General features: G+C 45.3%; 1 protein-coding gene across 1 annotated transcript in view; it reads right to left on the reverse strand.

Moving 5' to 3' along the window:
- Positions 1-1,926: 1,926 nt before the first annotated feature.
- LOC141072655 (granzyme A-like) overlaps positions 1,927-17,141 on the reverse strand; it is a 111,290-nt gene continuing 96,075 nt past the window's right edge. Inside the window, exons 4-5 of the mRNA XM_073559954.1 lie at positions 9,770-10,042; positions 1,927-2,887 (exon numbers count right to left, since the gene is read on the reverse strand). Of these exons, the coding sequence (XP_073416055.1) occupies positions 2,717-2,887; positions 9,770-10,042 (444 nt within the window). The 3' untranslated portion in view covers positions 1,927-2,716. The remainder of the gene's footprint in view (positions 2,888-9,769; positions 10,043-17,141) is intronic.

Genomic DNA, 17,141 nt, shown 5'->3' on the forward strand with positions numbered 1-17,141 from the left:
ACAGGACAGATGACAGAGTGATCGCTAATGTTTATTGGAGAGCCAGCCAAGATGTCTGGGATACTAAACATTGTTTTGCCAATGGCCATCTAATGTTTATGGGGTCTTTACTTATTGCACCACTTTTAGACTCAATCAACAAACTTTGTTTGGAGGACTGGTATTTTTAAGGTGAATTTACACTACATGTTTACCATGAGCGAGATTCTCTAGGAAAAAGTGTAAGGGGGTGGCATTTCTATGGACAGCAGAGACAAACTGCCACTTTAAGAGACAGAACCCCCTTGGCTAGAGAAATTGGACATTCGGATCTCCCCTGCAATAAGACTGTTTTTGTTTTATTCTGCCTGCTAGTAGAGGGGAGCGGCTGTGTTTCCAGAGAGTGTTCTGAGCTTGGAGTCTGGGGGAAGCTGGCATGCTGGATTCTGTGAGGAGAAAAGCGTGCAGCTTATAACTGACTGAACCTGTGGGATTGTGTATACCCTTCTGGGGATAACAAAGGTGGTTTTTCCTGTGTTACTGCAAGGAGCCATGAAGATATACAAGGAAGGAACAGGCTCGGGATCTTCACACAAGGACAAGACCACGTTGCACAAAGCTTCCAGGGAGCACGTCGCATCATCTTGCAAAGAACTGCAGGGGGCCCCCAGAAAGGAACTTCAACACCAACTTTACTGTGAGTGTAAACCCCGTGTGCGCACATGTTTAGGGCTTGGGATAGGCTGCAATAAACAGTAACTATGTGGCTGGAGTAGCAGCGGCCAGTCAGGCTAGAGTTAGAGCAGCAGCATACTATACTTTATTGCATTGTTTTGCTTTTGGAGAAATACACCGATCTGTAATAGTTGGTGCACCATGCCATTTGTACGGTCCAGCCTGAGAATATCTCTTCTGTAAAATGTTTTATGTCATTGCATACCCCTGTTTACTCTTTCCTAACCCTGCATTCCTTGCCTGTAAATAAATTAACCATTTGTTGTTTGCACCTCATCTTGTGTACTGTAGTCTCCCTGCATTGTGGTGGTCCCCCGGCCATCGCTTCCAAAGGATTTCACAATAATCGAGCAGTCTAAACAGGCTACCGATCAGCTGCCAAACTGCTTGCTCATAGTGTGAAATGATATCTGGGTTTCAACAATAGATGATTGTTCTTAGCCGTGCATTCTCTTGTGTAAAGAGGACCTTAGCTGCCGAGAACAGTGGCAGCCTATCCATGTAGAACAATCTATCAATCAGTGTATCTGTTGGCAAACTTGTTTTTTCTAAATTGCATTGAGCTTCTTGCAAGCAGAAGGCCCCTGAAGAAGGTCAGATCACTTCTTTTAAACGCTTCACATGTTTGAAAGTCTGATGCGTTTAAGAGAAGATGAAAAGACAGAATAAACAGCAAGTCAATTTTACATTGCAGTGTGTTGGTTTTTTTTTCATTTTTTTATCAACCTGGTATGTAAAAAATGCTATAAATCTGCAGATATAGGGTTAATCAGCAGGTTAATATGTTCTGAAGCTGCCTCGTCGCTGCAATGAAAGCCCTGCTGTTGGGAGGAATTGAACATTATTCCTCCCGGAAGCCTCGGACTTTCAGTAATAGGGGTGAGCTGGTATGGCTTCAGTCACTGCTCAGTGCATAGTTAGTGACAGCTGTAACCACACCCTGCCACTGACTGACAGCTCAACATTAGGTTATTTATAATGGGGTCTGTCAGGTTTTGTCATAGTGTCAATCATTTTATTTGTAAAAATGTTGCTGCATGCTGCCCTATATTTTTCTAACTCTGTATTTTATTAAAACATTTTTCATAAAATTGAGCATACTAAATTACTCAATTTAGTTGGAAGGTGTCCCCTCAAATTCTTTTCCATTGGTGAAACTCTGTGCACCAGTCTGAAGATGTATGCATGAACTGAATAAGTAATAACAGGACATCAGAAATCATGATTGTGTTTATTGTGGTTTTATCTAAATTGGTCTGTATTACATTTTACATAAAAAGCTCTTATGGCATGAAGCACAAATAAAACATCATTTAAGAAAAGCATTACTCAAATCCGATAAACTAAGCAAGAGCAACAAAAGCTGGAGGAACCTCCAGGGACCAAGCCAAGGTTCTGCCAAGAAGTCAACAACCATGAGGTCCATTTGTGTCCAGAGCATATACTCCAAGGAGGGGCTATGGGTATTTTGCATCAGAATTCAACAACATGTGAAATGGACATACTGTATATTCATTATATCTAAACTGGGAGTGAGTATGAAAAATATTTTTTTCTGGTGGATGATATAACTGGTTTCAAAATACGACTTCCTCAGAACTGATAAACTTCTAGTGAAGAGACATACATTATAGACTAGTGGTTTTGTATATAAGGATATGTTCACACATATGATATGTTCCTGACACATACACACTTTTGAGTTATCAAAACACAGTTACATACATCACCATTGTAAATACATTTATACATCTTGGTGGATATTCTTTTGGGGGCAACGTAGATGGACAAAAGGTAAGAGAAAAGTTATAGAATTTATGTTGGGCATACTTCTGGACATGTGTCCAGCTCTACATTTACTGGTCACTCCCCATGGTGCTTGTGTGTATATTTTCCTGGATTCTTGTCATGTGTTGGGTTATTATACACTATAGACCCATTAGAGCCATACGTCTGGACCATTTTTGGACAGATTCCAGCTCTTATTTTCTGCAGAATATATTTATAATGTGTCAGAGTAATCCCTGGCGATCGTGGCTCTAATCCAATCGAGATAACCTTTTGTAAGTCGTGTGAAGACTGCTGGAAATGCTGGGTTGCCACAATTACATGTTCCACATGCGACAATGCCGACATATTTTCCTTCACAGATCAATGGACCGCCGGAGTCACCCTGGAACAGATCAGAGGACACATTCATTTCAAGCTTCTTGTAAATGCAGGACACAGTTGATTTTTCTGCCTTTCTATTGCACGCACACAGGTTCCCTAAGGGCTGGTTTAAACAAGCTTATTTATGTTCCAAGCGCGATACGACAAAACATTGCACTCGGACCAATGTTAGTCTATGGAGTTTTGCATATGTCTGATATTTTCTTTTAACAGAGATGTCCGAGGAATAAGTTGCTGCATACCCAAAGTTTGATCTGGTATTCGGATAGAATTTGGCCATGCAACTCAATGAGTGCGTGTAAAACATCATACTGAACTCTGATGACATATTCTCCTCATACAAGAGAATCCGATCACACTGTGCTGACACTGATGAGAGTTTGATCAGAGTGTCCTTTGCACCACCAGCTTGATTCTTTCAGCTGGGAGAGTCAACAGCCATCTGCACTTGCACTAAGGGTAAGGCCACACTGTGCATTGACACATTCCAGAACTACATGCAGTTATTTGCACAAACAAGCAGGGCTTGCACAGCACATTTTCTGACTGCATGTTGTTTAACAGGAACATTACTACCAGTATCCCACACAAATTGGCCTTTGTACATTTGTGGATACCTTTTAACTTTTACAGAGTAGAAAGGGATACAAGCTATTGTGGCGCCCCCAGGAGTACGGTCGCCACAGTGGCATTACCTCCCTCCTAGGGAGTGTGATGTCGTGCTTGGAAGCAATGAAGCATCTCTCTATCAGGTAAATCCAGCACACAGCACAGTTCCCACTCCAGGCCAGCAGAGGGAGCTCTGAACCAAACTGCTGAGGAGCTGCTCTCTGTGGCCAGGAAAAGGAAGTTAGTGAGATTGTGCAGAGAGGGGGAAGAGTGTGGATGTGGAGAGATGAGCTGGGAAGGATTGAGCCGAAGTCAGGCTCACTCCTAGCTGAAGCGCATTGACCGGACCCCGGCGTCCGAGGCTGCGTGGATACTAAAGGTCCCACAGCAGAAACCGGAGGAACAAGAGGCTGTAAATGCTCTGTTCCCACCTAAGACTCGGAGTCACAGCAGCAACATGTGTGAGCAAGAAAGAGACGGCTACAGCTGCCTGCCATACGAGTGGAGTTCTAAGTGAGAGCAAGCAAGAGGAACTTGAGTATAATTCAGAACTGCAAGTACTTCAGATTAGCGCTAGAAAGGAGACTACACAACCCATCTGAATATAGAGATTCCCAAGTTTCTTCCAGGCTGACCAATTCCTGTACCATCTGTGATCTGAATCCTGGACTATACTTTCAGTAAAGGTAAAAGAAACTGCACTCTGTCGTGTTCCTTGAATCCTTCCTGCAACCCACTCAGCACTGCTACATCTCTGTGCCTAACACTACACCATCTACCTCAACACCTATTACTACTGCCCTGGGACTACAGCTCTACCTGTGGAGAGCTACTACATCTTTGCTGCGCCCCATCATCTGTTCCAGAGGATCTGCACCGCAGCGTCGGCTTAACACCTTATTTCCCGAGGACCACAGGTGGCGTCATGAATCATCTACCTATAAACTTTATTCAGCTACATTTCACCCATTTTACATGGACACCCAGGGCCACGGACCGGGTCACCGCCACCTATCCCTTTAAGACACCGGCCCGGTACTGAGTATCCCACAGCCCTGCGGGCGATCCACTGTGCGGCTCTAATATGGCACTGGGAGATTTCACTAGCTCTGAGGTAGATTTTGAAGTTACCCAGGACTGCAGGATGTGGACCAAAATCTGGGACTGTCCTGCAGTATTCAGGATTAAGGATCAGTGAATTTTTTCGAAAAACGATCGCCAAGCAAAAATTTGGCATGAATATGGCACATTCGGATGCGTGATTGGAAACACGAGCAAAATTTTATAAAATCGGAAAAATTTGGTAACATACGGTAAAAGCACGGGAAATATTCGCTCATCTCTATTTAGGATGGTTGGGACCTATGGATTTTCTTTTATCCATTCATAGTTGCAGCAGCCAGAGCATTCTCACTTTTATGTAAGCTTCACTATCCGACATCTTGCTTTTTTGTGGCTGTAAGGCCGAATTGCATTTTGCTACATATTTTTATGCTTTTTCCCCCTTTTGAAGCATTTTTGGTGCAGATTTGAGCAATGCTTTAATGATCTTTTATAATGCAGAAAAGCATCACTACTTAAAAATTAGTTTTATAATGTGTTTTTTTCATGCTCCACGTCGATTCCAATAGAGAAAAAACACAAGTGTCACACAGTTCAGCAGCGCCTTTAGACGCACCATCGGCTCAGTTTTAATCAAATCTGACTTGTTTGGACAGTTAACACAGAATTTCTGTGAAAAAAAGCATCAGGAAATAAGCAACGTTTACGTTTCATGTGAACATGGCACGGAAATCCAAGCAAAGTGGATGTGAATTTATGAAAACTCTTGAACACGGTGCATCTAAAGACATTAAAGTGTGCAGTTTTGGTGCACTTCGCTATAAGCTTCTATGTGGAGCCTGAGAAAAGTGCAGTTGCATTTTTAAGTTTGGAATCCAAAGTTTTCTGTACTACTAAATAATCTGTACCAAAATTGCATCAAATAAGAGGTAAAAGGCAAAGAAAGCAGCAAAAACTCAATAATCAGAGACGATTGTTATCACGTCGTGTGGTGCAGAATGGATGAAAATGTGCAGGAAAAACAATGCATTTACGCTACGTGTGAACATGGACTCAGCGTTACAGGTTTATTACATTTTTTAAGCATTTAATGTAGAAAGAATAAATAAATCACTTAATTTTTTTTCTCAATATACTGATCACCGTATATAATCAGTTTACTGTATTGTACGATTTGTTACGATTACAGGGATACCAAATATATCTGTTATTGGCTGATTTGTGATGTTTATTTTATTTTTAAAGAGCATCAAAATGACATTTTTGTAATTGTTTTTCATTTTTTTTTTAGTAATTTATAGGAAGAAGAAAAACACTTTCTTTTATTTTCCCTCTAAAATAGAGGGGCATTGAAATGCACTGCTATATAGAGATGTATCGCTATGTACCAGTCAATCTGCCTGTAACTGCAGATCCTACAGTGCAACTTCAAGTATAGAAAAATGTTCCACACCGGAATGTGCAGGTTGTGCCTAACAGCTTTTCCTACTGTCTACAATGATGCAGGATGAGGGTTTGAATCCTGGTGAGATCAGATCACAAGGAAAAAAAAAAGAATTGTTCAATTTAATGTAAATATTTGCAGAGCAGAGATACCACCCCACACCAAGAATGAGGAAATATGTAGCAATGAAGAAGGCAGGAGAGAAGACATCGCACAGAGTGATTGAAAGCAGAACACAGCCCTGACCTCCCACGCTCAAATTGAGACAGTCCCGCTAGATCCAGGAAGGTTGGGATTTATACATATGGGTCATGCAGGCAAAAACTGCATGGTCTAAATCACACTTTTTTATTAATAGCAGTTTTGGACCGTATGCAAATCAGGGCTGGATTGTCAATTCTGACAATTGTCAAATGATCAGTTCCAACACTTTTAACAGTATCTGCAGTCTTAGGCCCCCTTCACACGTGTCTCCTTTACGTGTGTTGACCAGTTTTCACACGTACTGGAAACACACATGCAGCATAATCTATGGGATTGTGCACATGTGCATTGTGTTCAAATGGACATATCTGTTTTGCTTTTTTTACGGTAGCACGGATGTCAATAGGTCCCGCACATGTGCACACAAAGAATATAAAGTGCGACATCCATGTGCCGTCCATGTGACAGATACTGGAATAGAATGCAGAATAGAAATGACAGATGTTTAGGTGTTACAGCTGTGCAAAGAGAGAGAATACATAGTGGCATGAAAAAGTTGGGGCACCCCTGATCAAAACTACTGTTATTGTAAACAATTAAGCAACTTGAAAATGAAATGATCTCTAAAAGTCCTAAAGTTAAAATTGACACATTTCCTTTGTAAAAAATGACAATCTATTTTTTTTTCTTGCCTAAAATTCATTTTAAAGGTTACAATAAGGAAAATGGGCCTATGCAAAAGTTTGGGCACCTTGAATGGCTAGCACCTAGTACAGCAGCACCCCCTTTGGCAAGTATCACAGCTTGTAAATGCTTTTCCTAGCCAGACAAGAGTCCTTCAATTCTTGTTTGAGGGATTTTCATCCATTCTTCCTTTGAAAATTCTTCCAGTTATGTGAGATTTCTGATTCGTCTTACATACACTGCTATGTACATGCATTTAAAAAATAAATGAAAAAAATTGCAACTGCTGTGATGGACAATGAAGTTAGTAAGGTTCACAGCCACCAAGTCACACAAAGGGCAGCGCAAGAACTGGAATGATTAGCGCTGACATCACCGCTAATCAATCCGGCTCTCGCATTGCCCTAGTGAGAAAATAGGGGGGACCCCACATAATTTTTTCTAGGGTCCCTGCCATTTTTAATAACCAGTAAAGGATAAGCAGACAGCTGTAAACTGAAATTAATAGGCAGGGAAGTTCCATGGTTATTTGGCCCTAAACAGCATAATAAGACCAGCTCACAACTGTCTAACCCCGTAAGTCAGTATGGGGGTTATTATGAGGAGTCATAGGAGGTATTATTATAAGGGGGTATAAAAGAACATTATCTTTATAGGGAATCACAAGGATATTATTATTATTAGAAACCACATGGGGTGAAAATATTATAAAGAGGTACTGAGAGTCATTATTATTACTATAAGGAGGCACAAGGAGTTTATCATAAGGAGGCACAGATAGACATTGGTACTATACACAGAGGGGGCTCTATAATTATACACTGCTCAAAAAAATAAAGGGAACACTTAAACAACAGAATATAACTCCGAGTAAATCAAACTTCTCTGAAATCAAACTGTCCACTTAGGAAGCAACGCTGATTGACAATCAATTTCACATGATGATGTGCAAATGGAATAGACAACAGATGAAAATTATTGGCAATTATCAAGACACCCTCAATAAAGAAGTGGGTTTGCAGGTGGAGACCACAGACCACATCTCAGTACCAATGCTTTCTGGCTGATGTTTTGGTCACTTTTGAAAGTTGGTTGTGCTTTCACACTCGTGGTAGCATGAGACGGACTCTACAACCCACACAAGCTCATCCAGGATGGCACATTAATGCGAGCTGTGGCAAGAAGGTTTGCTGTGTCTGTCAGCGTAGTGCCAGAGGCTGCAGGCGCTACCAGGAGACAGGTCAGTACACCAGGAGACGTGGAGGGGGCCATAGGAGGGCAAAAAACCCAGCAGCATGACTGCTACATCCTCCTTTGTGCAAGGAGGAGCACTGCCAGAGCCCTGCAAAATGACCTCCAGCAGGCCACAAATGTGCATGTGTCTGCACAAACGGTTAGAAACCAACTCCATGAGGATGGTCTGAGTGCCCAACGTCCACAGATGGGTGTTGTGCTCACAGCCCAACACCGTGCAGGATGCTTGGCATTTGCCACAGAACACCAGGATTGGCAAATTCGCCACTGGCGCCCTGTGCTCTTCACAGATGAAAGCAAGTTCACACTGAGCACATGTGACAGACGTGACAGAGTCTGGAGATGCCGTAGAGAGCGATCTGCTGCCTGCAACATTCTTCAGCATGACTGGTTTGGCAGTGGGTAAGTAATTGTGTGGGGTGGCATTTCTTTGGAGGGCCACATAGCCCTCCTTGTGCTCGCCAGAGGTAGCCTGACTGCCATTAGGTACCTAGATGAGATCCTCAGACCCCTTGTGAGACCATCTGCTGGTGCGGGTGGCCCTGGGTTCCTCCTAATGCAGGACAATGCCAGACCTCATGTGGCCGGAGTGTGTCATCAGTTCCTGCAAGATGAAGGCATTGAAGCTATGGTCTGGCCGGCCCATTCCCCAGAACTGAATCCGACTGAGCACATCTGGGACATCATGTCTCGCTCCATCCACCAACGTCACATTGCAACACAGACTGTCCAGGAGTTGGCAGATGCTTTAGTTCGGGTCTGGGAGGAGATCTCTCAGGAGAACATCCACCACCTCATCAGTACCATGCCTAGGTGTTGTAGGGAGGTCATACAGGCACGTGGAGGCCACACACGCTACTGAGCATCATTTCCTTTTCTTGAGGCATTTCCACTGAAGTTGGATCAGTCTGTAATTTGATTTTCCACTTTGATTTTGAGTATCATTCCAAATTGATATCTCCATGGTATATTAATTTTGATTTACGTTGATCATTTTTATGTTTTATTGTTCTCAACACATCCCATTATGTAATGAATAAAGATTTGCAACTGGAATATTTCATTTAGTAATATCTAGGATGCAGTATTTTGGTGTTCCCTTTATTTTTATGAGCAGTGTAGTATAAGAATACACAATATTATTAATAAGTAAGAAGGGAGCACTATTTACTATGTGGACGCACAGAGAGAACAGTATTACTATATAGGGGCACAGAGAGCACACTGTTACTATGTTCAACATAAAAGTAGGGTACTTTAACTGAGCAGGGCACAGAGGGGCCACTGTTACTATGTTTAGCACAAAGGTAGGGAACTATAACTGTGCAGGGCACAAAGGGGGGCATTATTACTGTCTATGGCACTGGTTACAGCACTACATGGTTTGTGTAGAGGTGTAGTATGTGGAGAGGGAGCTGGAAAAATAGCAAGAAAAAGATGTCTGTGTGTTACATTTTATAGGGACATGTTATGGACAAAGGAAGTGGTCAGGATGGCGGTCTCAATAATTAGACTATTTTTATGTGTGGTATTAATTCACAAACTATAGTGTGTGCTTACTCAGTTTCAAGTTGTCAAGATTCTCATTTTTTCTAGCAACATGCATTTCCACATAGCATTACTTACCACACACGGGCCAGCTTTACTGTTACTGTTCAGGGAACTAGCACACATCATGTCCTCGGTTATGGATAGATTTGTTCTGCTGTATTTTTTTTTACAGTCCTTATTGTCAACAATTTTCACATCAACTTCTCGAAGAGCATTTGATTTTAGTATGTTTTCTGTTTTTCCCCACCCGGCCACACTGCATATTTTTTCTGCTAGAATGGTTTCCGCTCTCGTTGGTAATGGAAGAAGAGTAACATTGGTCCTGTTCAACACTGCAGGTTTCTCCAGCTGTAAGAGAACAGATATACTGAATACAAACAGACCAAAAAATATGGCTTGGCACTACTTTGGGGAAGTACATTAACTCCTCAGTTTAAAAGGACAGACAAAAATCATGGTTTCCCACAAGATACGTGATTGATGGAGGTCTAACCTCCAGCTCCTCCAGCAAGCAGCACATAATTGGGACTGAGCTGTACAGTACTGACAGAGTTGTGTGTACAAATGTGCTGATTTGTGTAGATAATTATTGAAAACTCGTCATCTCACATTAAGTCACCATAGACCTTAGTCTTGTAAGACATGTCGATCAGACGACAGGATCACACCTTGTTCGGGACCTTGCCTTTTTTCTTTTTTTGTGAAATTTCCTCCCTTTTTTCAAAGAGCCATAACATTTTTTTATCTTTAAGTTTATATAATAACGTAAGGGCTTGTTTTTTTTGGAAGACAAATTGTAATTTTCTATTAAATTTTTCACGTCACCCAAAAAAAAAAGAACGCTAATTCCGTCATTGTTTTTAATTTTCTCTTAACGACGTTCATTGTGCTGTAAAAATGACTTGTACTGTTGAGCATTCCGATACCGCAAGTATCGGGTATCGGCCGATATTCGCGGTATCGGAATTCCGATACTGAGTTCCGATACTTTTAGGATATCGAATACCGGAATCGGAAGTTCCCATAATGCTATGAGCCAGTTTGATTTGATTCAGCCAATAACAATCCTCTAAAGTGTGGGCACATCCTGTTAGGCATGTAGGCATGTTAACTAATGGCATGGTTGTGATTGGCTCCTGCAATGATGTCATGATGCACTATAAAAGCCGCCGCCGCCATTTTGGGCTCACTCTGCTGTGAATTCAGTTAGGGACAGGCTGCTGTTCAAGACTGTGAGGGACAGTTAGAGAGCGATTTTCCAAATAACATTGTGCTTTACCCAGGCTACATTCTCAATAAGTGTAGCTTTCTTTTGCCTTGCAGCAGCGCTAGTCACAGCTGTCTGCAAGGTCTGTGTGACTGCAGCTCACGCTGTGTAGTGTGTCCTGCAGGCACGTCTGCTTGTAGGCTGCTCAGCGTGCATCACTGCCTCATGCATATTTTTCTTTTTTTGCTGCAAATTTTTAATTCTCCTATTAGTGTGCATCCATCCGTATCCATATACGTTGGTTGCAAACACTATAGGAGTAGAGAGTGGAGCCTTTCTGCAGCCTTTCAGTGCTAGTGCCCAATTCTCTGCACTGTTCACGGCTGTCTGAGGTCTCTGTGTGAGTGCAGCTCACGTTGTAGTGTGTCCTAAAGGGACGTCTGCTTGTAGGCTGCTCAGCGTGCGTCACTGCCTCTTACATATTTTTCTTTTATTGCAGCTCATTTTTCATTAATTCTCCTATTAGTGTGCATCCATCCGTATCCATCTACATTGGCTGGTTGCAAACACTATATAGGAGAAGATAGAGGAGCCTTTTTGCTGGCTTGTGCCCTGCAGGCGCAACCAGATTAGTATTACCCTACTTTTTGGAGCCTCATCTTTTGCATTGTAGGTTACCTTCCTGCATTGTAATAGCGCCAAAAAGTTTGTGATACTATCGCTTTCAAATCTTTTGTCACATCTTTTTTGTTTTTTTGAAAAAAAAAAAAATAAAGTTCAAACACTCCACTTGACAGTTGTGTAGGCCACATTAGCTCCTATTAAAGTGTAGTCCACACACTTTATAAAATTAGTGTTTCTTATACCTGTTAGCAGCAGTTCAGGAATAAGCACACTAAGCCTCCCCTTTCTACTTTTCTGCCTATCTTTATCAGACTACGAAAATGAAGAAGGCAGGGAGTAAGGCATGTGGTCGTGGAGTTGCAGCAGGGAGAGGATGCGGGGATTCAGCAGGGAGAGGACGTGGGGATTCTGTGCCTGCTGCGGGCACCAGTGAGTCAGCGTCCTCCAGTTTTACCAGGCAACAGTCCTTTATGCACAGCTTTGTAGGACCTCGCCGTACCCCACTGCTGCGTGAGGAACAAATTGAAGCCGTTGTCGGATGGATGGCAGCTAACACATCGACTTCAATGACTTCCACATCCTCTCAGGGCCAGAGCACTGAAGAGCAACCATCTGTCTCTTCACCACCTGCCAAATTGCCCAGGCAGTCAGAGAGCCCTGTACAGGAGCCATCACAGTCTCTACTTCTGTTCTCTGAATCTGTTGGCTTGGAAAAAAGGGGGCCAGCCAAGCAGCATTCAAGAATGTGAAGAAGAGGGAGTATGCAGTGATGCGCAACTGCTTTGTCCCTCTGAATCTGAAGAGGCGGGTGGGCCGGTGCCTATGATCAGCACACCTCAGTACGCATCAGATGATGATGAGACTCAGGTGCCACTTTCTGGTGCGTACGGTGCTGGCAAGACTACCCAGGAGAAGCAGGTGTTTCAAGAGGGGAGTGTAGATGATGAGGTCCTTGACCCATCATGGCGTGAGGAACAGGAAGGTGGTGGGAGCAGCTCTGAGGAAGACATTCCCCGAACGGCCAAAACAGGAGGGAGAGGGAGGGGGCAGATATGGTTGCCTGTAGCCTCCACTTCGGCACCCGCTAGGAGCATTCCTTTTCCAAAAGCCAAAACGGGCGCTCCCAAGACTTGCAGTGCGTGGTCCTTTTTTGACACAGTTGCAGATGACATTTGCTTTGTCAAATGCAAGCTGTGTCATCAGAAAGTCAAAAGAGGGAAAAGTGTCAGCAACCTCAATACCACAAATATGTGGAAACATGTGCGGACCAAGCACATAGTGGAGTTGCAAAGACACACTGAAGACGTAGGCCAACCTACAGCACCACCTACCACCTCTTGTTGTACCCTCTTCCTCCAGCTCACACACAGCTGGTTTGGCTTCCTCACAGGATCGCCATGGAAGAACCTCTGGCAGTGTTGTCCAGAGACCCACTGACATTCCACCCACAGCACCACGTTCCCGTTCATCCTCACACTCCCAGGCCACTCTACAGCCATCGGTAGCACATGCATGGGAGAAAAGGCAGCCATACTCTGCAAACCATCCCCGAGCAGAGGCTCTGAATGCTGGCATTGCAAAGTTACTGGCCCTTGAAATGCTCTCATTCAGGCTGGTGGAGACTGACACCTTCAGGAACTTCATGGCATTGGCAGTCCCACAATACACCATGCCCAGCAGCTTTTATTTCAGCAGGAAAGCTGTCCCTGCCCTGCAAAAGCATGTGGAGGCAAAAATTAAACATGCGCTACTAAACGCCGTCAGTAGCAAGGTCCACCTGACCACCGATGCGTGGACCAGTACCCATGGACAGGGACGATACCTTTCCCTCACTGCTCATTGGGTCAATGTTGTGGAGCCTGGTACAGATCTTGAGAGTGGCGCTGTACGTGTTCTGCCAACTCCAAGGATTGCAGGAATCCAGTCTGTACACATTGACTCCTCCTCCTACTCCAGTTCCTCAGAATCAGCGCTGCAGGAGCCTGTTACGACCGATATGAGCACAGCCATGGCCAAATGTCAACAGGCCGTACTGAAATTAATTTCATTGGGGAATCGAAGCCACACAGCGCAGGAGCTCTGGAATGCCATCAACCAGGAGAGCGACGTGTTATTTGTGCCAGCGAATCTCCAGCCAGGCTTGGTAGTGTGTGACAATGGCCGAAATCTGGTGGCAGCTCTGGGCCTAGGCAAACTCACTCACATCCCATGTCTGGCACATGGGCTCAACTTGGTCGTACAGAGCTTTCTGAGGGACTATCCGGATCTTGATGCACTACTGCACAAGGTCCGCATAGAGTGCGCTCACTTGCGGCATTCCAGCACGGCAAGATCGCGCATTGCAGCTCTGCAGCGCCGATTACACCTTCCGGAACATCGCATCATATGTGACCTACCCAGCAGGTGGAATTCAACGTTACATATGTTGGAGCGGTTGTGTGAGCAGCAGGCAGCAGTCATGGAGTACCAGCTGCATCAGGCGCAAACAAGTCACACGGTGCGCTGGTCACACATCAGCACCACTGAGTGGGCCCCTATGAAGGACATCTGCCACATTTTGCGTGCCTTCGATGATTCCACGCAGATGGCGAGTGCAGATGATGCACTAATCAGCATGACTGTCCCCCTTATCTGCCTGCTTAAAAAAACACTGCAAGCACTAAGGGAGGAGGTTTTGGAAGAGGTGGAGGATGAGGAGTCACAAATGCCATCTGCTTCTGGACAGTGTGCGCTACGTGGTTCCTCACAAAGGCCTAGGCAGGGGACACTTTGTGAGGAGGATGAGGAGGAGTCAATGGAGGAGGAAGACATCTCTCCAGAGGAGGGAGGTACACAATGCTCTAGTCAGTATGTACAGCGAGGGTGGGGTGATGCAGAGAAGGCAGAGATGATGCCTCAAGTAGGGGACAGCATTTCTTTGGCAGTTGGGAGTCAGCAGCACATGGTTGATTTCATGCTGCAGTGCCTGAGAAACGACCGCCGCATCGCCCACATTCTCAACACGGCTGATTATTGGGTGAACACCCTCCTAGATCCTCGCTACCGGGACAACTTACAAAGCCTCATAGCACCGTTGAACCGGAAGCGTAAAATGCGGGAGTACCAAGAGACACTGGTGCAGTCCATCATGTTCTCCATTCCACCTGAGAGCAGTGCTGCTAGTGCTTTACAAAGCAGCTCTGTGCGTCGAGGCAGTGGAGGAAGCTCTGCACAAAGAGGGAGAAGAGGCAACGCCTCAGCACAAGGCAAGACCAGTATGGCCCAAATGTGGCAAAGTTTTGTGTGCCCGCCTCAAATGTCAACACTATCACAGACAGCTCCAGTCAGCATGAGACAACATTTCCGTCAGATGGTGACAGACTACATGTCTTGCCGTGTCAGTGTACTCCCAGACGGCTCTTCCCCCTTCAAGTTTTGGGTCTCTAAGCTGGATACATGGCTAGAGCTTAGCCAGTATGCATTGGAAGTGCTGGCTTGCCCTGCTGCCAGTGTATTATCGGAGTGCGTCTTTAGTGCCGCAGGTGGTGTACTAACAGACCGTCGCACGCGACTAACCTCCGATAACGTTGATCGACTTACTTTTCTGAAAATGAACAAGGCCTGGATCTCGCCAGAATTTGCCAGTCCTCTTGCAGAATAAATAATTGGTTGGCAACAGTATCCAGGTCTCCTGTTGTGTTCATGTTTCTACCACCTGAACTGTAATCCCTGGGCTTCAACCCAGCCAGTTGATGCTCAGATGTGCCGTCTGCACAGGAGCAAACACTAACTCCTGTGTAAGTGTGGTTCAGTAACGACAGCTGCTCCCCTGCTGTGTTGACGGGAATGTCTACTGCTGCCTCCACATTCACACTACTACTGATTTCAAACTTGCTCCAACTAGGCCTCTGGCTCCACTCTGTCTCTAGTATTTCCCCAGGCCTCCAACACCACCAGTTGCTGCTAAGAAGTGGCGTCTGCACAATCAACACTTGTTCCTGTGTTAGTGGGGTTCAGTAACGTCAGCTGATCCCCTGATGTGTGTCCAGCAATGTCTTCTGCTCTGTCCACATTCCCACTACTAGTACTAGTAGTGGGAATGTGGACAGAGCAGGAGACATTGCTGGACACACATCAGGGGATCAACTGACGTTACAGAACCCCAGTAACACAGGAATAAGTGTTGATTGTGCAGACCGCACTTGCGGTGCTGGAGGCCAGGGTAAATACTAGAGACACTGGAGCCAGAGGCCTAATTGGAGTACGGTTAAAATCAGTCGTAGTCTAAAACACATATTAAACTTGATGAAAGTAGGCCTCAGCCTACACCCTGATTGACCCTGGGCTCCAACATCGCCAGTTGCTGCTCAGAAGTGTCTTTGGCACGGGTACTTCCTCCTGCCCATCCTGGTTACAGCACGCCTGCTGTTTCCAGGGAGTGTCAACGTCACTTTGCCACCAATACGTTGTCCTGTCGTGTTGCGGTCGGGTTAGCCGAGTCTATGGTGCCTGCAGTTTATTTGCTTCCTATGTGGGCTGCGGGTTCTGGTAATAAAGGCTGGTTCCGTAGTCAAATAGGACAAGCACCCCCTGTAGGACTGTGGGTTTCGGTAACTGCGGCCGGCTAGGTATCCGAGTTCTAGCAACGTCTGCTGGTCCTTGGTAGTGCTTTGTAGCACAGGTACCTCCTGCTTAGTAACCATGTTCCAACACCGTCAGCTGGTCCACGGTTGTGCCATTGGCTCTTGCAGCTTCTGCTACCCATCCGGGTTCCAGCACAGTCAGCTGGTTCTCGGCAGTGTCTTTGGCACGGCTACTCCCTCCTGCCCAGCCTGGTACCAGCACGCCTGCTGTTTCCGGGCAGTGTCAATGTCACTTTGCCACCAATAAGTTGCCCAGTCATGTTGCGGCCGGGTTAGCCGAGTCTATGGTGCCTGCAGTTTAGGTGCTTCCTATGTGGGCTGCGGGTTCTGGTAATAAAGGCTGGTTCCGTAGTCAAATAGGACAAGCACCCCCTGTAGGACAGTAGGTTTCGGTAACTGCGGCCGGCTCGCTGCCTTGCAACTTTGTTTTTCATGGGTACCTTCTGCTACCCATCTGGGTTCTAGCACCGTCAGCTGGTTCTCTGCTGTGCCTTTGGATGAGGTGCCTCCTTCTCGGTATCTGAGTTCCAGCAACGTCTGCTGGTCCTTGGTAGTGCTTTCTAGCACAGGTACCTCCTGCTTAGTAATCGTGTTCCAGCACCGTCTGCAGGTCCACGGTTGTGCCATTGGCTCTTGTTCCTTCAGCTGCCACTCCGGGTTTCAGCACCGTCAGCTGGTTCTTGGTAGTTCCATTGGCTCTTGTTCCTTCAGCTGCCACTCCGGGTTCCAGCACCGTCAGCTGGTTCTCGGTAGTTCCATTGACTCTTGTAGCTTCTGCTACCCATCCGGGTTCCAGCACCGTCAGCTGGTTCTCGGTAGTTCCATTGACTCTTGTAGCTTCTGCCACCCATCCGGGTTCCAGCACCGTCAGCTGGTTCTCGGCAGTGCCTTTGGCTGAGGTGCCTCCTTCTCGGTATCCGAGTTCCAGCAACATCTGCTGGCTCTTGGTAGTGCTTTCTAGCACAGGTACCTCCTGCTTAGTAACCGTGTTACA

Source organism: Dendrobates tinctorius, unplaced genomic scaffold (genome assembly GCF_039654945.1).
Source record: "Dendrobates tinctorius isolate UK_male_01 unplaced genomic scaffold, ASM3965494v1 ptg000285l, whole genome shotgun sequence".
NCBI classification, from domain to species: domain Eukaryota; kingdom Metazoa; phylum Chordata; class Amphibia; order Anura; family Dendrobatidae; genus Dendrobates; species Dendrobates tinctorius.